The 23,066-nt window shown below is 39.0% G+C and overlaps 2 protein-coding genes and 1 long non-coding RNA gene across 3 annotated transcripts; all 3 read right to left on the reverse strand.

Moving 5' to 3' along the window:
- Positions 1-32: 32 nt before the first annotated feature.
- Positions 33-7,167, reverse strand: LOC117291851. The gene is made up of 5 exons (XM_033773783.1): positions 6,324-7,167; positions 4,231-4,289; positions 2,856-3,080; positions 1,694-1,780; positions 33-510 (listed from the first exon to the last, which is right to left on the reverse strand). Exons 1-5 carry the CDS (start codon positions 6,418-6,420, stop codon positions 250-252), a joined length of 729 nt encoding a protein of 242 aa, XP_033629674.1. The 5' UTR covers positions 6,421-7,167; the 3' UTR covers positions 33-249.
- A 1,902-nt stretch (positions 7,168-9,069) lies between these two features.
- Positions 9,070-12,037, reverse strand: LOC117291852. The gene is made up of 2 exons (XR_004519211.1): positions 11,199-12,037; positions 9,070-11,119 (listed from the first exon to the last, which is right to left on the reverse strand). It is a non-coding gene; the product is annotated as an uncharacterized LOC117291852 (long non-coding RNA).
- A 231-nt stretch (positions 12,038-12,268) lies between these two features.
- On the reverse strand, positions 12,269-20,087 carry LOC117291849. The gene is made up of 4 exons (XM_033773782.1): positions 19,867-20,087; positions 15,789-15,856; positions 15,096-15,338; positions 12,269-12,868 (listed from the first exon to the last, which is right to left on the reverse strand). The coding sequence occupies exons 1-4, from the start codon at positions 19,955-19,957 to the stop codon at positions 12,536-12,538; spliced, it is 735 nt and encodes a 244-aa protein (XP_033629673.1). The 5' UTR covers positions 19,958-20,087; the 3' UTR covers positions 12,269-12,535.
- Between the last annotated feature and the right edge of the window lie 2,979 nt (positions 20,088-23,066).

Consider the following 23,066-nt stretch of genomic DNA (forward strand, 5'->3'; position numbering starts at 1 on the left):
CATGAAAATTTGGTTGGTAATCCTGTTTTTATCAATGAAGTTTTTATCTAAGCAAATTTGTGTGCTTAGCAGATCTATGAAATCGGGCCCCGACAATCTTCCCAGCTTGGCCAGCTGTGAATTTTGTCTTCTTCTTTTTCGGTTATTGATATTATTATACATGGGATGTATTTTCTCATGTTGTTGTGTATGTATTTTTGGCATGTTCTTTGTGTATTTTTATCCGAATAAACTCAATCAACCAATTAACTACACAATTCCATTCGGGGTGTTCGGCTCTGCGCTCAGCCGCCCTTCTGTCACAGCGCACGAGCAGCATGTCGGTATAGCAATGTGTCGCCATGAGTATTCGGTCTCCCCAACCTCTCTAGCCCAGGCCATCACCCAGGAATTTGTCTCTCGGCACTCGGAGAAAGAGCCATCTTCGACCGACGAGGGGAAACCAAAGCAAGCTTGGTTCTCCTGCAAGCAGGTGGTGTGCCAGAACCACTGAAGCTGACTGACTTCAACCTGTGGATGTTAACAGAAACCAAAGTTAAAGACAGTGGCCTTAATTGGTAATTGTCGAAGACTAGTGTTCTAACTTGGAGTATCTCAACATAAGCATAAAATAACAAAGCTGTGAATATTTGAACTCAATTGGTCGTCGAAGTTGCGAGATAATAATAAAACAAATAAACACCATGTCACACGAAGTTGTGTGCTTTCCAATGCTTGATTTTTAAACCTCAAAATCTAATTCTGTGGTCTAGAAATCAAATTCATGGACAATTACTTCTTTCTCGAAAACTACATTACGTCAGAGGGAGCCGTTTCTCACAATGTTTTATACTATCAACCTCTCTCCACTACTTGTCACCAAGTAAGGTTTGATGCTAAAAATTATTTTGAGTTATGACCAATAAGGTCGACCACTGCCTTTAAAAGAAAAGTCCAGAATTAGTTTTTGCTAACACAACAGTTGCTGTCAGTGTAAGCACTTATTGTAGTCCACCATATTACATGAACTGACAAGCCTCTAGAGATCGAGAAAATACACTTCAAAAAACTGGGATGTTAAAATAATTATTCCTGGTATCTACAATGTGACAATACCAACACGGTGTTGTTAATATCCTCATTACTTTTGTTAAAATTAAAGCTGGTCCGTGCTGTCACATATGGATAGGAAGAGAATCAATTTAACACCTCAGTTTTCGCAGTGTAATAAAAAAAACCCCGATAACATATAATAATAATAATAATACAGGTACTTATATAGCGCTCTATACACATGGACATGGATAACACATTTTGCATGACATCAATTAAAACCTCATCCTCATTAAACTGCTTTGTTTATTGGTTATTCCTTACAAACATTGTTTGTACTCTGTTTTCATGAAGTATGGAAATAAATATCAGTTTGATTGAATGAAAAAAGAAAAAGACAAAAAAGAAAAAATTTAATAAAACGCTCAGTAAGACCGAGGTAAACTCCAACGGAAGGTTAGTTTGCTTAATTATCATCAAACATAACATTTCAGAGTGAAATATTTCAAGGTTGTTTCTATCTAGACCGTGTTAGTTAATATAGATCGTCTTATCGATTCTGTAATTCTGCATGGTGGTTGCCTCAAAATTACTTCATGTGAAAAGGCCCTTATATAGGTACGTACATAAATCAACGGAACAAAACAACCGCTATACCTACTTGTACGTTATAAATGTCCGTAGCGGTCGTTACATGAATCCATTCATTCGTTACTGGACACGCTCGTAATGGTGGACTGTGATCTCTCTAAAAAGTTCAAACAGTTAAACATTTTTACAAATTGAAGGCACCATTTTTAACAGTCAGTAGTGTTTCAATATCTGAAGTCTAATTTTTGTGCAGTTTAGATTTTACGTAGTCATCAAACGTTTATTCACCGCTTTAAACCCGAAGGGCGTCTCCAATCGCTGCTAACGTGCACACCCTAGAGTCAAATGGGACATTTCATGTGCAACTAAGCTAAATCAATCACAAGAACCATCTCTGCCCACACAGGTACCCATCTACCCCTGGGTGGAGAGAAGCAATTAAGCTAAATCAATCACAAGAACCATCTCTGCCCACACAGGTACCCATTTACCCCTGGGTGGAGAGAAGCAATTATTAGCTAAATCAATCACAAGAACCATCTCTGCCCTCTCATGTACCCCATTTATAAAAAATAAAATAAAAATAAAAACATTAAGTGTCTCGCGCAGGGAAACAAGTGTCAGACGACTGGGACTCGAACCCTCACTCTGCTGGACAGGAACACCACGGCCCAATTTCATAGAGCTGCTTAAGCACACAATGTTGCTTAAGCAAAACAAGTCCTTGCTTAGTAAAATCAGATTACCGGCCAAGACTCTACTCAATTGTTACGCTAAGTGAACAACAGCTGAATACCAGTCACAAGCAATGTATATGGCATGAAATTTTGGCCAGTAAAAACATGTGTAAAATAGGTGAGCTATTTTCATGCTTAAGCAAACTCTTTGCTTAAGCAGCTCTATGAAATTGGCCCCAGAGCTTCGGTGCTCTTATCCGCTCAGCCACGACACCCATCAATTCAAAATATTACTAAAGAAGGTGCCTTAAAGATCTGGACACTTTTGGTAATTGTAAAAAACCAGTTGTGTGCTTTCAGATGCTTGATTTCGGGACCTCGAAATTCGTGGAAAATTATTACTTCTTTCTCGAAAACTACGTTACTTCAGAGGGAGCTGTTTCTCACAATGTTGTATACTAACAGCTCCGCATTGCTTATCACCAAGTCGGTTTTTTATGCCAACAGTTATTTTGAGCAATTACCAATAGTGTCGAGTGCCTTTAAACCCCATACCTTAAAAATAGAAATAGGCGGCTCTTGAAGAAACTCTCCTGATTGTTGATTCCAGACCAGACCGATTGCCGGCATACCTGGGATATGTCTGGGCCTGGTTGGTGCAAAAGATATCCTTAAAGAGGTTGTATCATCCATGGATGGGATTGAGATTAGATCGTAGATGGTCGGTCTCTCCGGAATGCTTCTTAGCTCGGGAGGAACGTCTAGGATGTCAATGAATGGCTACATAAAAAGTTAAAATAAAAACACCTTATTTTCACTGATTCAGATTTAGCCGAAAATAATTAATTGTTGACACCATCGTAAAAAGGGGGGGGGGCAAAAAAAACGACTTTATTCAGAGTTTAATATCGAAGTCTTATATAGCACACGTATCTACCAAACAAGGTACTCAAGGCGCTGAGTATATACAAACTTTCAGAAAGATATGTTTTTTCAGTGATGAATTCTGAGACCCAATTATTTAGCACCTTCTAAGGGTATACAAGGTGCATACAGCAGCCACAGCAAGGAACACCGGGGCGAAGCCCTTCTCTTTTCGAAGTGCACTGGGTTCTTTTTACATGCGTTACACAACACATGGGACCAACGGCTTTACGTCCCATCCGAAGGACGAAGCAATGGTTAATTGTCTTGCTTAAGGACAAAAGTGTCACAGCTGGGGATTCAAAAAGAAGCTGACCGTGACTGGTGATTTGTTTTCTTCTTCAAATAAAACAAATGGAACTTAAAAGTGCAACAACAAGCACTCGCTCCTGCTCATGAGAAAAGAAAGAATGAAAGAAATTGATTCTTCCTATAAGAGGAATGCTTGTTTGTATGTGCTGCACTGGGGTTTGAGTGTCAGGTGAGTTTTTTTTTTTTTTTTTTTTTAAATCAGAAATCTCGGTTAACTTCTGTTAGACTCACCCTGTACTATGTTTTATTCATAAATACCTACAGTTTCGCTATTTCTATTAGTGGAGAGCGCGTCACGTGGGGGTGTTTAAACCTTTGATAATGACAAGTAAAATGTGTTTAAACATGGGCGGGACACACGAGCTTGCACCTGTGCTTATAAGACAGTTAATTAATTCGTAGTTCATAGATATTGAATTAAAATAACTAATTTTATATAACTGACACAGAGATCCTTGTCATTTTATTGTTGGGACTTGCTTCACGTGACATTCACTATTACTCCCATCCGCACCGGCGATCAAAAAGACCTATTCGCCCATGAGGAATAGCATTTCCCATTCATCAGTTAGGATCATCCTTGTTCCCAATGTTTTTGAGCAGTACAGCGTCGCCGTGCCGCTGCTAAAACAAAAGGAGCACCTGTGCAAAAGGTTGTGATCCTAATATTGTACATTGTATCATAGCTGATTACCTCTGGCAGATGTATGTTTGATGTATGTGTCGAATCCACGCTTGTCTTTCCAAAAACAACTGCAAATGAAACAAAACAAGAGCATCACGTGACCATGAGAAGAAAAAAAAACATGTGTAGGCCTTTGGCCTTTTTCGAAACCACGGCTTCGGCTTTTGATTTGGCTTCAGGCTCCGTCCTCTCGTCCGAAACCCAGGGCGTGTTTACGCAAAGCACGCGCAAATTGTCAGACATCCGCGGGGCCAAGCTAGCCTGAGCCGAATCCAAAGTCAAATCCAGTCGTTTCGTGGGCCTAGGTTTCTTTTTACGTTTCAGGAGTGCCACCGTATAACATAATAGCAGATTGACTTTTACTTTCAGTCAGGCGTCTTTTAGATTTTAGCCCATCATACACGCGCCATCTTTAAAATAATTTGTACCGCAATGCAACTTGGGAAACTAAAGAACAGTAAAAAAAAACATGAATAAGACTGCTAAGATGGAAACCATGTTGTAATTAACATGTAACTATTATGGCAGATGTGATGGGTGAAATAAATAAAGAACCCGATTAAAATTCATTTTTTTAACCGACGTTCTGGGTCGGCATGACGCACAAAGGGGTCAGGCTCTCCGCGGGGACCAGGGATTCCGGGTCAATTGACCCGGGAGATTGACCCGGGAGATTTAAGATTGTGGATAGTCTTACGCCTATGCAGATTATTGCCAATGAAACCAATCCTTTAATGGGGGCTTAGCCTACGTCCAATCACCTTGTTTCAATTAAATTCATTTTTTTACTTTTGCCAATTTTGATTACAAAATCTAGAAACCCGGACAAACATAATACGACGTCATGTTGCGTCACTAGGGTTGAAGTTGATTAACAATGGGACTAATTAATGGTAAATATTTTCAGACTGTGATTAAACTGATTGTTGTATGTGGCCGCGTAGAATGAATGCTGGTCCATGCTCATTATTATTATTAAGGGGTGCGTACATAAAGTACAATGCAAGACTAATTCACAATCTTCACGCGGTTCCTCGCATTTATTTTGTAGAAATTCACCTAAAATAAGAACCATTTTAAAGAATTTTGTTTTTTTCAAATATTTGTCATTCTTTATTTTAAAGGTTGCGGTTCATTGGATTTTTTTGTCAAGGGTAACACGGAGTAACTTATACAATAATATCAAGAAAGCTTAAAAAAAAGTCACCTTTGAAAGTTACAGTTGAGTACAGCGCCAGTTGCTTAAAGGCACTGGACACAAATGTTAACGTAACAACTTACTTGCTACCGAGCTGTTGATTCTGCTACCTGGGCGGAAGATTAACAATCGAACGGGACTACAAACTTACGCTTTAGTGGATCGAGAAGACTTCTCATTATTATGACGATGACTAGAGCAAATTAGTCGAGATGTCGAGAAGTTGATATAGAGTAGTCCCTTCGATCCACTATAAGCGAAAGCCCGGTCGATTTCTTATCTTCGCATAAGTAGCAGTTAATAGGACAGAGAAGTCTCCCACATTCCGAAAATCTATTTCAAGATTATACAGTAAAATATAGCAAGACAGTTCTCAAAAGAACATTATCTACCCAGCAAGTAGATGTACTATGGTGTTACTGCAAGCCAATACATTGATATTAAATGGAAGGTACACTATTGGTAATTGTCAAAGACCAGTCTTCTCACTTGGTGTATCTCAACATATGCATAAAATAACAAACCTGTGAAAATTTGAGCTCAATTGGTCATCGGAGTTGGGAGAAAATGATGAAAGAAAAAAACACCCTTGTTTGACGAATTTGTGTGCTTTAAGATGAGAATAAAAGACTTCTAACTAGAAGTCTTTTATTATTTTAGTGAGAAATTACTTCTATTTAAAAATCCAAGCTACTTCAGAGGGAGCCTTTTCTCACAATGTTTTATACTATCAACAGCTCTCCAATGCTCGTCACTAAGTCGGTTTTTAAGTGTTGGCTCTGAAAAGTACCGGTGTGGTATTTGGAGACAACGCCGGCTCTTTTCAGAGCAAACACTGTACATCCGAAAAGTTATAGTTACTTCTGATATAAAGTATTACAGAACCGCAACCATCAAAACTTACCCGTTAACAAGACAACAAGTGCCGCCTTAGCCGCAACACCTGAAGCTCGCATCTTGACATCGTTTGTAAACAACAACTGAAGTAGCAAGAAATTCATTTTATACTAAAACTTAAAAACTCCGCTCTGAGACTTCTAGTAAATCCGCTTGCAGGATCAAGTCTTATTCTCGCAATGCGCTCGTTATAAAAGTTGTGTCTCTTAATGAACTCACTCACATCCTCGTTCACAGAGTATACAGTATGTCAATGTGAATTAGTACAAAACAACATGGCTTATATAGTCCTCGTTTTTTTAGTATTAAATTCCAATTAATGCATATCTTTGATGGGCAAGATTGTGTGACTATTATAAGAATGAGAGGGCAGCAATGGCCTCAGGATAACGCAGGACTCAACTGGACGTGGGTGTAGGATGGACGAAAAGGATACTGGTTTGTAACAAGTCAATGGTTTCGAATGACACTTTTGTTGTCTGACTTGTACGAAGTATTATTTGAAGGTTTTTTGTTGGTTTATGTGTCTTGCTCTACCTAGAATTCAGGAGTTTGCCGCGTTTATTTAGTTCTTTCCCGAGTTCCGATAAAGATAAAACAAAATTACCTGCGAATTACTTGGCTGGGATTTGAACCCACAACGTTTGCACTGCTATAGCAGAGATGTCTAACCACTAGACCACCGAACTTCATGCATTAATGTATTTCAATAACCGATGACGTCATCATGACGTAAATTAAACGGTATTCTCTCCTACTGAACACATAACTAACGCCCTTAAAGACACTGGTAATTGTCAAAGACTAGTCTCCTCACTTGGTGTATCTCAACATATAATGCACAAAATAACAAACATGTGAAAGTTGAGCTCCAGTGGTCGTCGAAGTTGTGAGATAACTATGAAAAAGAAATAACACCCTTTTCACACGAAGTGGTGTGCTTTCAGATGCTTGATTTTGAGACCTCAAATTCTAAATTTAAGGTCTCGAAATCAAATTCGTTGAAAATTACTTCTTTCTCGAAAACTATGATATTTCAGAGGGAGCCGTTTCTCACAATATTGTATACTATCAACAGCTCCCCATTACTCGTTACCAAGTAAGGTTTTATGCTAATAATTATTTTGAGTAATTACCAATAGTGTCCACTGTTTTTAAAGCTACCAAGGTAGGTTAATTGTGCATATTTAATATGTATGCTATTTCACAGATGAAACCAATAATAGACACTAATTACTTAAAATTAAAATCACTTTTCTTTTATATACTACAATATATAGCAGCTAGCGAAGAACTATTTAACGCTCTGTAATATTTTACACACGCAAATAAAATGGAAATAATAAACACGCAAATATCTAATTTTACCAATGTAAACAATATTTAAGCAGCTGTATTTAAGAGAAAAAGAGAAATATAAACAGACTCATTTTACAAATCAACAGCGATACTCTAACTCGTGTTGAAGACTAGATAATGATCACAATTTGTTTCTCGTAACAAATATGTATACAGTATACAGTGCTTACACACATCGGTGTATATGGGTACCCCGTTACAAATTCAACATGCATTAAACATTTGTTTGTTGTTGTCAAATATTGTTGATTATATTTGCATGATCTCGTTAATGCACGCATAGCTCGGCCACCATCTGTCTCTCTCATGCAATGTCCTTCCACACACTACGAAAGAGCAAGTTCGAGTGTTGACCATTGTGACTCGAACCCAGGCTGGTCGACCATTGGTTGACTACGTACTGGTCGACCATTTGAAACCAGGGTTCGATTTTACAAAGAGTTAGGACTCGTCTTATCTCGAGTTAGGATGAGTTACTCGTCCTTACTTAGGATTTATCTTAAGGTATGCATGCTTCATTGCAGGGTTGGGACTCATCCTAAGTCCTAAGATAAGTGTTAAGTTAGGAAGAGTTTTGTAAAATTATTTTGAGGTGTGGCCATGGCGGAAACAACACCCCTTACAAATATTCTGCCTTTTCATTGGTTTAGAGCGCGTCACATGATATGTCTTAGGTTTACTAGAAACGGCGGCCGTGTGATAGTGCATCGTTTGCCGTGTGGTAGTCCGACGACTATCACACGGCGTGCAGTACCCAGACGCCGTCTTTTTACCCACCTCAAACCCAATCAGTTGTACATCAACGCGCGTACGAACGTTACGTGTAAGAAGATGATAAAACAAAAAATATTAATTGGGAGTCGTAGTTTTAACCATAGCACTCGAAGCAGTCAATATTTGTATACTTTGTAACCATTAGGTTTGTGTAAACCTGATCATACATCCACCAAAGCCAAGCAGTGCAACCCCATAATGTCCACCGTTTCCATAGTCCCAAGAGCCTGTTCCATGTTTGCATGTACAAAGTGTTGAGGGGAACCATGGGCACTGCAGTGATAGACACTACAGGGTGTCTAAAAAAAAACCACTATACACTTTTAAAATGGCTTCCGCATAAAAATAATGTGATTCTGGGGGGAAATGTTTAGATGTATGGATAGCTTATGGACTCAACTTTCATATAACACCAACAAGTACAAAAAACATCATGGTTGGGTGAGCACTGCTCACTTTTGTGAAGGGTTTGGAAATTAGGTTGCGCAGTAATTAGCCTTCCAATCTGGAATTAAGTACTTCAGAGTTTACAAAATTCACTCCAAGATGTCGGCTACTTTATTTCTTCAGTGAGTGCTCACCCAAACATGAATTATTTTCAGACTTGTTGGTGTCATACTAAAGTTCAATCCATAAGCTGCCGATACATATAAACCTTTTCCCACAGAATCATATGTTTTTAATTCGGCAGCCATCTCAAAAGTGTATTTGAGACACACGGTATATCGAAAACGCTGTAGGCAGTAGTGTTGTATACCGTTGTAATCGACGGTTGACCTATAGGCTTCCAAACGAGTAGTTTGAGTGAGCACGTCACTGCGCATGTTCGTTGCTGGTCAGAAGTCGACTATGCGCACTCGAACTTGCTCTATTCACGGTAGCACCACAGCGCCCTCTTTCAACTTCACAAATAATGGCAATCATGACAGCACAGCTTAAACCATATAAACTTCACAATATTATCAGAAACTGCACCGAACAAGTATAGGGTAATATCTTACAGGGGCACGTGTTTTGTTTTTGTTTTTCTAGAGGTGGGGAGGGGACTTTTTTGGCAATAAAGATGTTTTAATCGTTTATAACCAAGACTTTCTTAGTGCTCTTCTTTTGTCATAATTATACAAATTGTTAAAAAGATAACCTGATGCGAGTGTTAAAACAAATAGACTGTCTGCGAGTAAAATGAAAACAACTAAGCACGTTGAAATTATCACTTTAAAGCTTACAGACTGCCTCCTTTTTCCCGGGGTAATTTTGATTTCAGAAGTCCAGATTTCAAATCGGGGAAAGGGTGGGGCACCCGGGTGGATATTAGTTAAGGGTGGGGGCACGGTCCCCCGATGGACCTCTAGAGGGCGTGCCGGTAAGGTAATAAAACTAGGTCACTCTGGTGTACCTGTATTTAACTGGATACTTAAAGCTGCCAAATTGAAACACCACAATGACTAAACCAAAGCTAGTGTTAATAACGTGCTTGAATACTCATCCATTTCTTCACTGCTACGTGGTGCTGCTGGCTGCTAGAGAGAGAGAGAGAGGGAAAAGATACAGCCGGCCTTTACGTAGTGTAGGCCCAACGGTCATGGTTGAAAAAACTTTGACGATGTTTTCAAAGGAATACTACAATATGATTTAAATATCAAAGGAACCCAGAGCTACTAAATTCCCTTAGTTTTACCACTGATGGGAAAGGAAAGCCTTCAAGTAGAAGCTAAATGTCTTGAACAACATAACGAATTACATTCTTTATAATCGGACGCTGATTTCATGAACTGTTATGAGGTTTCAAACACGAAATGACAACCAATTGCAAACACGGTTTCATGCACTCATTGTCACTCGCTACCATACTTGTTATTAAGGAGTGTGGGCGGGTACAATAACCCCCCCCCCCGTGTCGTGGCTTAGCGGATAAGAACACCAGGCTCAAGTTCTGACGCGTTTCTGATTGGCAGAGTATTGGTTCGAGTCCCGGTCGGACACTTGTGTCATTGATCAAGACACTTGTGTCCTTGATCAAGACACTTAACCAGTTTAATAGCTGCGTCCTTCGGATGGGACGTAAAGCCGTAGGTCCCGTGTGTTGTGTTTAAAGCACGTGTAAGAGTGCACTTATCGTTAAGAGAAGGTGCTCGCCCGCGGTGTTCCTAGTTTGATCGGCAGCATTTCTGCGCCACAGCACCTTGTAAACCATTACATGCCTCTGTAAAATAATTGATATATTTAAAAAGGATAGCTCAACAAATCTTGCAGACAAAAATATTGAGCGCTTTAATACACCTCTGCTTGGGAGTGATAAAGCATAGGCCTACATGTATTGTGTACCACTGCGATATTACATCTGTATACTCTGTAGTCGGCTGCCTCAAAGATGCCTGCAAACAAATAAATGGTGCGACAAAGCGGTTACTTGGGAAATCCCCCGACACCATTCTCAATGCGGGTCCATTCTCTTTTTGACATTGTTGCTCACTGCCATCCGACATTTCGCTCGCTCGGTTTCCACTTCATCCACATCCACATCACACTCTAATACATTCAAACACAAGGTTTGGCATGATGCCTAATCACCAGAGAAATGAAATAACCAAACATGGATGAGAGACACATCAAAGGGACTCGAACCCAAGACACTCCGGGCAGATGCTCTACCGACCTTAGAGAGTATACCTCTGTCTCATAGCCCAGTTGAAGGGACTCGAACCCAAGACACTCCGGGTAGGTGCTCTACCGACCTTAGAGAGTATACCTCTGTGCATCACAGCCCAGTTGGTAGAGCCCGGATTGTCAGTGGTCTTGGGTTCCCTTATGAGGACCATTTGATTTCTCTCTCATCACATGTTTGGTTACTCCAATACATTATCATAATATGCATTCCTTACACAAAGAGCTATTGCGTAATGCGAGTTCACACAGTCGGGTTTTAAGCGGGCTTAATCTTCAAGACTTTTTGTTAAATTTCGTAATTTGACCTGAAAAGTTGCTAAAATCGTCAGCAAAGTGACACACAATCTTTATGCAAAGCAATAAGTGTATTGTTTCTTTCATTATTCCCTTGCAATTTCGCTGACCAATTGAGCCAACATTTTCAAAGGTTTGTTATTTTGATGCATAAATTTGGATACACCAAGTGAGGATACTGGTCTTTGATAGTTACACAAGGTGTACAATGCCTTTTGATACCACAAGAAGCGCCGCTATACCTTAACAAAGTGATGGATACAGAGCAATATACATAAACAGCAGAAAAAAACCGTTGGTGAAACGACCTAAGCCGAGGCCTAAGTCGTTTAAAAAAAATATTACCGAAAGTCTACACTGCTATTTTATATCACATTAAGCACTCGTAAAAAAAGTTATTGATAGTGCAGAGAAAAATACATAATATACACCAGCAAAATGTTGGCGAAGGGAACTATAAAGCAGTGGGCCCAAGTCTTTTTAAAAAACAAATATAGTTTAGTTGTGCATAATAACAGATGCAGAATAAACGACGATGGCACACAAATGTCTTATAAAGACAGTGGACACTATTGGTAATTGTCAAAGACCAGTCTTCTTACTTGATGTATCTCAACATCAATAACAAACCTGCGAAAATTTGAGCTCAATTGGTCATTGAGTTGCGAGATATGAATGAAATAAAAACACCCTTGTCACCCATACGAAGTTGTGTCCTTTCAGATGCTTGATTTCGAGACCTCAAATTCTAAACTTGAGGTCTCGAAATCAAATACGTGGAAAATAACTTCTTTCTCGAAAACTACGTCACTTCAGAGGGAGCCGTTTCTCACAATGTTTTATACTATTAACTTCTCCCCATTACTCGTTACCAAGTGATGTTTTATGCTGATAGTTATTTTGAGATAGTGTCCACTGCCTTTAAAAGGAACAGGCCAAAACCCAAGCTAAAACCAACAACCCAGATTAGAATACGAAGACATTGCTCCAAGGTCGTGAGGTAAATTGTTCCAGACTCTGAAGCAAAATAATGTATATCCTAAAAAAACGTATGTACAACATCTTCGTCCCCATTTGACAAAAAATGCTTTCGTTTTTCTTTTACACAATCGTGAAGTTTGAAAACTAATGAGGGAAAATCGCCGGGGAGACACTAACTGCGCATGAGCAGCAAGTTTTGAGTGCAATGAAACGCCACTCGTATTTGACAATGTCCAAGGGGCGAGCCCAGGCTATCACCCAAGAATAAACAGGTTTGCAGCTGGACGTCATGTCAGATGTGTTCTGGAAACCGAAACAAATGCCGTCCTCCTCTAGACACTTTGTCTCCCAGAACCACTGCCGAGCTCCGACTATAACCTCCTGATTTTCTAAAGTGGTGGCGCTTTCCATTTGGACCCACTCGCTGTTTGCAGGGCACGCTCTGAGAGTCTCTTCCGATGAAGAGTCAGTAGATTTCTGTCAATAAATGAAAATAATATTGTATATTCATCTTCAGTAATAGGACTATTCTACGAAGCTGAAGAAGGGAGCAACACGACAACAAGCAAATGAGATTAGGACGCTCATGCTGGACCAGGATTAGACTTGACTCAAGTCCAAATCCCGTGCTACCGCCAGAACACTATTATTTGGTGATGCTCTGCATGCTTCTCCCATCCTGTTCCGTACTGGGACCACATTTTGACGGCGAGCGCGCACTGTACGACTTGTTTGCTAGAAAGTGCGATATACTTGGGGACCTCTCACACGAGAACGGGGCTTGAATCAAGTCTAGACCAAGTATGTGGAAGGCGACCATTATCAGAGGTTCCTGAGATGGCTTCGGCTGAAGACATCCTCTCGCTCAACTACTACTACTACTACTACTATGTTCAAATTGCATCGAGTATTAAGAATAAACCCTTATAACCGATGTGTGTAAAAGCTACTCGATACTTTCCTGAGTGCTGTGTGAAAACAAAATAACAAGCATATTACAACTCGGGTGGGATTTGAACCCACGAATGTCTTACCAACTAGACTACCGAGATTGCCCGGTAGCTATCCTATGCGGGTACCGCAATATTATAATCATTAGCAATTACATTTCTGGTAATGATACTAAAGGGTGTCCACAGTCACCGTATCTCGTGAGGAATGCCCCGGGGAAGCTTGTAAACAAGCGGCTTGTTTATTGTGAACCAGAAATACCAGGGTTAACCCCTATACAATAAAGTGTTTCTGGAGTTGTTTATATGCACAGACAACCCATGTAGCACACGGCACCTACGGCTTAATGTCCCATCCGAAGGACAACAAATCACGGTTAAAGGTATCTTGCTCAAGTGCCACGACCGGAACTCGACTACTCAAACTGGTGATGTTAATCGCTTGGACGAGACATGCATCATTACGAGTCAGACTGACATCATATAAAGGAAGTATTTTACTTTTTTGTTAATTTTGGTTTTTACCCATACACCGATGTGTGTTAGCACTGTATACTCAGTACATTCCCGAGTCCTGTGAAAAAATATCACGGGCATGTTACTCGGGTGGGATTCGAACCCACGACCCTTGCAATTCTAGAGCAGTGTCTTACCAACTAGACTACCGAGGTTGCCCGGCAGCTAGAGGCAGTTCGAATCCTATGTTTTGGCAGCGGGTACCGCAACGATATAATAGATGTTAAATTTGCATCGGGGATAAAGAATATTAATTTTGGTTTTTACCCATACACCGATGTGTGTTAGCACTGTATACTCAGTACATTCCCGAGTCCTGTGAAAAAAATATCACGGGCATGTTACTCGGGTGGGATTCGAACCCACGACCCTTGCAATTCTAGAGCAGTGTCTTACCAACTAGACTACCGAGGTTGCCCGGCAGCTAGAGGCAGTTCGAATCCTATGTTTTGGCAGCGGGTACCGCAACGATATAATAGATGTTAAATTTGCATCGGGGATAAAGAATATTAATTTTGGTTTTTACCCATACACCGATGTGTGTTAGCACTGTATACTCAGTACATTCCCGAGTCCTGTGAAAGAATATCACGGGCATGTTACTCGGGTGGGATTCGAACCCACGACCCTTGCAATTCTAGAGCAGTGTCTTACCAACTAGACTACCGAGGTTGCCCGGCAGTTAGAGGCAGTTCGAATCCTATGTTTTGGCAGCGGGTACCGCAACGATATAATAGATGTTAAATTTGCATCGGGGATAAAGAATATTAATTTTGGTTTTTACCCATACACCGATGTGTATGGGTAAAAACCAAAATTAATATTCTTTATCCCCGATGCAAATTTAACATCTATTATACTTTTTTGTTGTCTTCTTAAACCAGAATCGACCTAAACTAAAAACACTTCTCCAAGAACATGGCCCTCTGTTGGTCCCGCAGCTGCCCATGACAAGATTGAAGTCAGCCCAATACACCAATACGTATAAACAACGCGTTTCTTGGTTGGGCACTGAACAAATTTATCTGAAAAGTCTCAATTTGTAATCCTTTTCACAATGCTAAAAGATTATTTGCAAACTTCTCTATGCTTAAATGTGGCTGGAGGCGGCATGATAGTGTTCAACACCAAACGATCATGCATATTACATTTCAATTCATATTCACCTGTTTACAGTTTTCCCTTTGAGGGACGTGTGTATAACTGTAAGAGATGCAAGCCTAAGGCCGCGGTCTTACCTTATCAAATGGTAGGTCGAACGAACGTTTTTCTCTTGACGGCTGCGACATACGCATCGCTGGCATATGGAAAGGTTTTGTCGACGAAAATGAGATACGTTGTTTGTTTGCGCCCTCCATCGACGGCATTTCGAGGATATCGTAGAGAGTTGGCACATCTGGCGGCAGAGGGCGCAATTTGGCCGGTAGTGTAAGGCTGTCGAGAAAGAGCTGCACAGGATCAGGATCGTTGACTGGACGAGTCTGAAGAACCAAAAACAAAATGGATTGATAATACAATGTTATAAAGTAGGTTTTCAAACTTGTGCAGCTTTCGTCTGAAGACCATTAGATCATAGTGACCGAAACGTCAAGTTGTTCTTACACAGACACATAACCACCCGGTATCTAAAAGAGCATCATGGTGTTTACCGCACCCAGTCACCAAAAATGTGTGTGAAGTTGGCATCAGTGATCTCGAGTTAGGACGAGTTACTCCTCCTACTTTAGGATGTGTTCAAGAGTCCTAAGATTAATCCTAAGTTAGGAAGAGTTTCTAAGATCGACGTGTTTTATACACCGCTGTTTAAAACACATTAATATAAAATATTCGTTTCTCAACATGTTAAACATTGCTGTTGTCCTTCGTACCCCTTGTTTACCCAAAAATTGTTGAAGTAATTACCAAAATACTCCTTTTAAGTTTGAGCTTACCTGTTTGTTATGTTCCAGGATTTCTTCAAAGTAGTCTGAAGATGTGTACCTCGCGCCAACTAATGCAGCTGTAAACATAAACAAATAATACATCTTTAAATCTTAAACATGTTTAGTAGTGGTTGTTGTTCATACACTTAAAAAGGGAACCAATGTGCGGTGAAGAGGTTTTCAACTAGTGGTTTAAACTCAACGAGTCCTGGTTCTTGATAATTTTACCGAGACGAAGTCGAGGTAAATTATCAAGAAATTTGATTTAATGCGTATGTTGAGATACACCAAGTGAGAAGACTGGTCCTTGACAAGATGGCCACCTAGAGAGGCTATGAACTCTTTTAATTCTTCTTCTTCTTTTTGGATTAACGATTACTGAGAATCTGATAAACAAACACAGCAAATCCACTTTTAAATTGATAACATTGATATGATCTAATGTACGTATTTATGGATAAACAATGTAAGCCGAAGGGCCAGCAGAGATAGGTATATACTTTTGAAAGTCTGTGGATGTTTAAGACAGCACTACCTTTTTGTTTTTGTGTAGCATCTAAAACGGAAAAGACTTTTAAAAACAAAAACATGTGAAGACTTTCTGAAGTTAAGGAGATTAGTTCAATGAACGCGGAGGCGGGAAACTGAAGGCCGGAACTTGGAGTAAGTGTGAAGTGTGTTCTTATTGAGGTAGTCGCAGTGAGAGTGTCCAGTAATCTCGAGAAAATGCTCCTTGCATACTGATTCAAAATATCTGGTTGTTTTTTAAGGTATATCTTTGTTTTTGTTTTTAACCAATCGATTGTTTTCAATAGTGCGTGCGCTGGCGGTTAGCAACTTCTCAATTCAGCATTTTGTTTAAGCTATTCTGCATATGAATTTAGTTACAATTCCATTTCTCATGACTTATATAAGAGAATACGCATAAGAAACATGATTTTATGTTTTGGTGGCCAGGGTATGGTTGTTTACCCGCTAGATGTTTGACATCATAAACTGGTCCGCTGTCTGAAAGGGGAAAGAGATGTCACCGAAATGTATTTCGTGGTTAAGTCTACGCAGGATTGGTAATTGGAATATACAAACTTGGAAACGTTTCTGCCAGTAACGTTTATGAATATTAAGTTTAGGGAATAACAACATTATGGTGCAGTCACCGGAGTGTGGGTTCGAATCCCGGTCGTGACACCTGTGTCATTGAGCAAGATACTTTACTTTTGCTTCTCTTCACCAAGGGGTATAAGTGGGTACCTTTGAGGGAAGAGGTTGATATTGTGTATGAAAAGCCACAAGCGCCTTACAGGCAGCTCAGGGCTGTATACTCCCAAGGGAGTTCGAGAAACATTTAAGGAGACTTTAACATTGGCCCTATGACCAGGGAACTAATGTTTTGGTTTTTTACCAAGTAAGTTTGTTGTCATTTATTTTAGGAGTGGTACCAAACGTATACCTTACAATTAAAGATGTTTAAAGTTGTGAAAACAATTGGTAGAGCTGACAAAATGGTAAAAGTCATAAAAAATCCAGAATTCGCAAACACACATGTTTAATGGATTTTACAAAATTGTTTCGAATACTAATGGTTTTATGCTGCAATCCCCAATGGAGTTGACTAAACTGCAAGGTACACATAATTCAACAAAACAAATTCATAACTTGAAGCTGATTTTTCAAGATTACATCCACATCAATGAAAACGAAAAAAGTACAAACAAAACAATCCTTCGGGCAAACATTGTTGAAAGGACACACCAGGGGACGTTGCATCTATACAAACAGACTCCTCATGTATTTAAGATTATTCTAAAATAACAACTTGGAGTTGAAAACAATACACTTCTTCTGTATTTAGTGAATCTTGAACCAATCTTAACAATGATTGTAACACACGACACGTGCAGCGTTAAGTGTCTACTGACAGTGTATTCACAGTAACAATAACATCACAAAAGGTGTGACGCATCTGCTGTATATAAGAAGTGTGGAATCGAATAGGCTCTGTCCTGAATTCTTAAGATTTCTAGTTTTATGCATATATTCTACCCCCCCCCACACACACACACCAGTTTCCTGTAGCCTTTTTGTAGCCGTTTTCTTTTAAAATAGTCTTTGAAATAAAACAAAGAAAAACATACTGGAGCGGGACTTGAACCACGACCTCCGGTTTACCAGCGCTCTACCAACTGAGCTATCTGCCTTATGTTCGCGGTTAAAATCTCTGTTCTGGGGTGCCAGTCAGAAGACGTAACAACCGTTAGTTGCCTAAACAGCCATGGATCACACCCGATTTTACGATGCGGGGATGCGACTGTTAAAGGCAGTGGACACTATTGGTAATTGCTCAACATAATTATTATCATAAAACCTGTCTTGGTGACGAGTAATGGTGAGAGGTTGATGGTATAAAACATTGTGCGAAACGGCTCCCTCTGAAGTGCTATAAAAGTAATTTTCCACTAATTTGATTTCGATACCTCAGATTTAGAGGTCTCGAAATCAACCATCTAAACGCACACAACTTCGTGTGACAAGGGTGTTTTTTCTTTCATTATTATCTCGCAACTTAAACGACCAATTGAGCTCAAATTTTCACAGGTTTGTTATTTTATGCATATGTTGAGATATACTAAAGTGAGAAGACTGGTCTTTGACAATTACCAATAGTGTCCAGTGTCTTTAATACCAGACAGTGACACGGTTCCAAAATACACACTGATCTGCCATTTTGCATTCACAAAGTTCTTTTCGGTTACACAACTTGTCAAAAGAGAGGTTAAACGACCTTTCTCATGCTGTCTCCACCTTAGTAATGTTCCTTGTATTCAACAACAATAATTAATGCTAAATAATCATTTTGCAAAAAAGGAACCAGCTTGTGTGTTCTTCCAGCCTCGGTTTGGTTACAATAATATTAATGCAAAAATTTAACATGGCTGCACCATAATAGAGGTATGTTACATGATGTCGTCACCGATAATTTCTTGTCATTATTGTCTTTCCACCATAGAGACCTTCACATCTTGTGGAAAATATCGACAGTTTTGAAGTTTGAAGAAGTCAGCTTTTCTTTAGAAGTGAAACTTTCAGACAAAAGATGTTTTTGTGAAGGTTTATGCTATGGGACAAATTGGTCATTTCGCGTAATTTAATTTGTGTGCTCACAAAGGCTAGCGTAAGTTGATTATATGCCAATTTAAAGCATGTTTATCAGTGACGTCACCCAGTGTATGTAGCATGTGCAGGCACCGGTTTGGCAATTTCCAAGCTATGACATTTCATGACGTCATCAGCTTTAAGGCAACAGCTATTTATAAAATGGAAAATTACAGAGATCGAAAGTTGCGTTTTTATTGGACTTCACAGTTTTGACCATTTACTATACGAGACGAGCAAAATCATTGTGGAGTGAACAATAGACCAACCATTTTAATTAAGGCAGTGGACACAATTGGTTATTACTCAAAATAATTATTGGCATAAAACCTTTCTTGGTGACGAGTAATGGGGAGAGGTTGATGGTATAAAACGTTGTGAGAAACGGCTCCCTCTGAAGTGCCATAGTTTTTGAGAAAGAAGTAATTTTCCACGAATTTGATTTCGAGACCTCAGATTTAGAACTTGAGGTCTCGAAATCAACCATCTAAACGTTACCGGTTTTATGCTAATAATTATTTTGAGTAATTACCAATAGTGTCCACTGCCTTTAAGTGGCGAATCATGGAGTTTGGGACTTTCCGACAACTGGTGTCAAAACGAAATCGCAATTCAAAATTAGAACCGTTCGCTCACACGGGTTGAAAATTCAATTTGTGTTTATTTTGCCAGATTTGGCACTTTCATCAAAACGGAGTGGAGAGACAGTTTAACGCAATGCACAATAACTAAATAAATTCTGTTAATAAATCAATATACATAGAAAATTATATCAAAACAAATTACAATACTTTAACACACCATTTGTTTCTTGTGCAGAAGTACCCCCTTGAATCCCGTGAAGAATTTTAAAAAAATTCCTAGAACACAATAAATTAAACTACAATGGGAATGTTTTTGTTCTTAAACATAAATAAAGTCTGGGCTCACTCACCTGTTAATGAAAAGACGGCCACAACTTGCAGTAGCAGCAGAGTCGGAGACATTGTGTTCTGTACAAGTAAGGTAACCAAACTCGCCAGCATTCCGTGCTCCAAACAAACAAAATCTCTCCAAAATCTACCAGCAAAATGTTGGATCTCGGCGTCTTGGTGTGAACCGCCAAGAGAATAAATACTTGGTGCGCTGGAAGCAGCGTCAGCATGCTTCACAGAATAAAAGAGTTTTGTTCGTCAAGCTTTATAAAATAACAGACATCCAGAGAACGATCCTCGTGCGCCGATCGTTTGCGCAACCCGGAAGCAACGATCGTATATGAGTCAATTCTACTAACAATGTGTAGGAGGTTTATCCAGGAAGTCATGTGGGACCCTCTTTTGCTCCAAGAGTCCGCTTATTCTTCACCTATCACGTGTACGTCTACCTCAGGCATACACCCACAAGCACGTAGTTAAGTTTTCCCAAGAGTGTTTTTACACAGAGTGCTCATACTTGAATTTTTAGCGTTTAAAAACAACTTATATGCCAACCCCTTCCTTCTGTAAACATTTAATTCATGTTTATAGCTAACTGAACACCCCCACCATACTAAACCTTTAAGATTGTCTGACGAACTGTTGCTTTAAGTTACGCAGTTTCAATTCCCCAAACGCCGTGATGTTTTATTCAGACTTAAGGCATTACAAAATGACCTCGAATTTTATAATTGAATTTGAATTATAAGGGCTTATATTACGCTTTATGGTTTTGTCTTATGTTTTGATACCTTAAAGGCATGGACACTATTTCTAATTAATCAAAATAATTTTTAGCATAAAAACTTACCCGGTAACGCGAGCTGTTGAAAACATTTTGAGAAACGGATCCCTTCTGAATTTTGAGAAAGAGGTAATTTCTCACTCATTAAAAGACTTTTGGCCTGAAGCTTTTTATTGGCCTATGCAAGCAAACAAGGGTTTTTTTGCTTTCATTCTCTTGCAACTTCGATGACCAATTGAGCCAAAATGTTCACAGGTTTGTTATTTTACGCATTAGTTTAGATACACCAAGTGACAATACTGATCTTTGACAATTACCTATAGGGTATCAAGTGCCTTAAAAGGCACAGGTATACCTTTGGCAGTTCTGAAACTTTGGCTCAATTGGTCATCGAAGTTAAAGAAACAATACCTTCAAATTTTGGACTTTGAGATGCCTGAGAAAGGCTCCATGCCTGAAACCCTCTTAGATTCAAATGTCTGTTGAAAAGTCACCTTCTTCTCTCTAACTAAATTTCTTTAAAGGTTAAAGTTTCTAACAACGTTTTATCACATCAACATCACTCCAGTGTCATTTTATTAGTTTTAAAGTTCATTAACTTGTTACGTAATTACAACATAACTCCTTGCTATAGGGTAGAAACGTCAGGCCATTAACTACTTTTGAATTTGTATACCATCGATCCTCTTGGTTGGTAAGTTGTTAACTTTGTAACAGCTAATTATATTTTCTCTAATTAACCAAACGTACACTTTGTTTTTACACTATCACTTTTGTTTATATCACGTAACATTTTACACTACTTTCTACAATCACTACTCGATAAAAAGGTTGTGGGGTCTTCGTGACGGATTCATTAAATTTCAAGATCAGCCCACCTGTCTTTTTGGGGGCGACTGACATTTTGATTTGGGGGTTGTTTTCCGGTTGCCAAGACGGCATCAGAAATCAAAAGAGTGGTAAAACAGTGATGTCACTTTCTTATCTCGAAGCTAACCGTTAGCTTCATTAACAAATTGGCCAATGGATAGGGAACGAAAGAGATACGATTGAAGAAGACATTTGTAAGTTCCTTCTGTCAGGGTTGATCTTTCTTAACTTGTTGTGAAGAACATATAGCTCTGATAGTCGTTATTAAGCAACGGCTAACCTATAAGGCAATACGCACTAGTTGTCAGATATACTTTGTAGGTACTACATCACAATTTTTAACATATAGATGGAAACGGTCGAGATTTAAATTTCACTATCATCAGCATGCGGAAACAAAGGTTAAGCCACCTTCTGTTTGTGGAACCGTTCGTTCATTTTAATGAAGATATAAAAAAAAAAAATTCATTTTAACTGGTGCAAGCATTTTTGATATATCGCCGATAACCCAGAGCGGTTTTGTTCACGCAGAAATATTGAGCCGTAATTTAAATACCTAATCTGAGAAACGTCTCTGACAGAAACATTTCTCAAATTCAAATTTCTTCGGATAACAACTGATATATTTATCCATAACCACATTAAAGACACTGGACACTAGTGGTAATTGTCAAAGACCAGTTTCTCACTTGGCATAAAATAACAAACTTTAAATATAAAGTTTGATGCGAGATAACTGTGAAAGAAGAAAAAAACCTTGTCACACGAAGTTGTGTGTTTTCGAGACCTCATATTCTAAGTCTGAGGTCTCGAAATCAAATTCGTTGAAAATTACTTTTTTTCTCGAAATATACATCACTTCAGAGGGAGCCGTTTCTCACACTGTATTATACTATCAACCTCTCCCCTTCACTCGTTACCAATTGACGTTTTATGCTAATAATTATTTTGAGTATTTCCACTGCCTTTAACTATTTCCTTTCTTTGAAGGTGTCTTAGTAATATTGAAGTTATTACAGACTGTGAAATTGAGCACATGTTTTACTGAACATTCCGGATCATAACTTAAAAAAAGAGCGGTGGGAAATAAAGATAAAATCAGTCCATTATTGTTAATAAAGAACAATAAACTGATATTTGTCAAAGCGATATTAACCTGAACATTTTGAACAATTATTGGCAGAATTTATAATAATGCAGGCGGGACTGCTTTGTTAAATCACCAGAGAGCAAACATCTCCCTAAACTTTTTAATATTCTTGAACCTTTCAATCTACATTTTAAGACCTTTACTCTTAAAAGAGATTTCAAAACTACCGTCACATGTTAGTTTCTTGTTGCGTCAATTCGGCCAAATAATCACAATAGAATGTTCAATGTAGGACTATAGATGCTTTGTTATTTGAAATAATATGTCTGTTGTTATAGTCTTTCCATGAATAGCATTTACAAGACCTTCTCAGTTAAATGTTTAAATCTAATAACTATTTCCACGTGTTGTCAGAGCTTTATCTGAAGTTTCCCCCAAAGGTCCGTTGCGATGTTTTTTTAGTGGCGAGTTTATAG

The sequence above is a fragment of the Asterias rubens genome, chromosome 6, assembly GCF_902459465.1.
Source record: "Asterias rubens chromosome 6, eAstRub1.3, whole genome shotgun sequence".
Taxonomy (NCBI): domain Eukaryota; kingdom Metazoa; phylum Echinodermata; class Asteroidea; order Forcipulatida; family Asteriidae; genus Asterias; species Asterias rubens.

What these genes read in the sequence shown, in the direction of transcription:
- LOC117291851 (XM_033773783.1), bottom strand. Translation starts at nt 6,420, where the DNA reads ATGAATTTCTTGCTACTTCAGTTGTTGTTTACAAACGATGTCAAGATG. An exon ending in CAAACATACATCTGCCAGAG is followed by an intron (nt 3,081 to 4,230) that starts GTAATCAGCTAT and finishes CTTTTTATGTAG; the next exon opens with CCATTCATTGACATCCTAGA. An exon ending in CGGACATTTATAACGTACAA is followed by an intron (nt 511 to 1,693) that starts GTAGGTATAGCG and finishes TAACATCCACAG; the next exon opens with GTTGAAGTCAGTCAGCTTCA.
- LOC117291849 (XM_033773782.1), bottom strand. Translation starts at nt 19,957, where the DNA reads ATGCTGGCGAGTTTGGTTACCTTACTTGTACAGAACACAATGTCTCCG. An exon ending in GGCCGTCTTTTCATTAACAG is followed by an intron (nt 15,857 to 19,866) that starts GTGAGTGAGCCC and finishes TTATGTTTACAG; the next exon opens with CTGCATTAGTTGGCGCGAGG. An exon ending in TCGACCTACCATTTGATAAG is followed by an intron (nt 12,869 to 15,095) that starts GTAAGACCGCGG and finishes ATTTATTGACAG; the next exon opens with AAATCTACTGACTCTTCATC.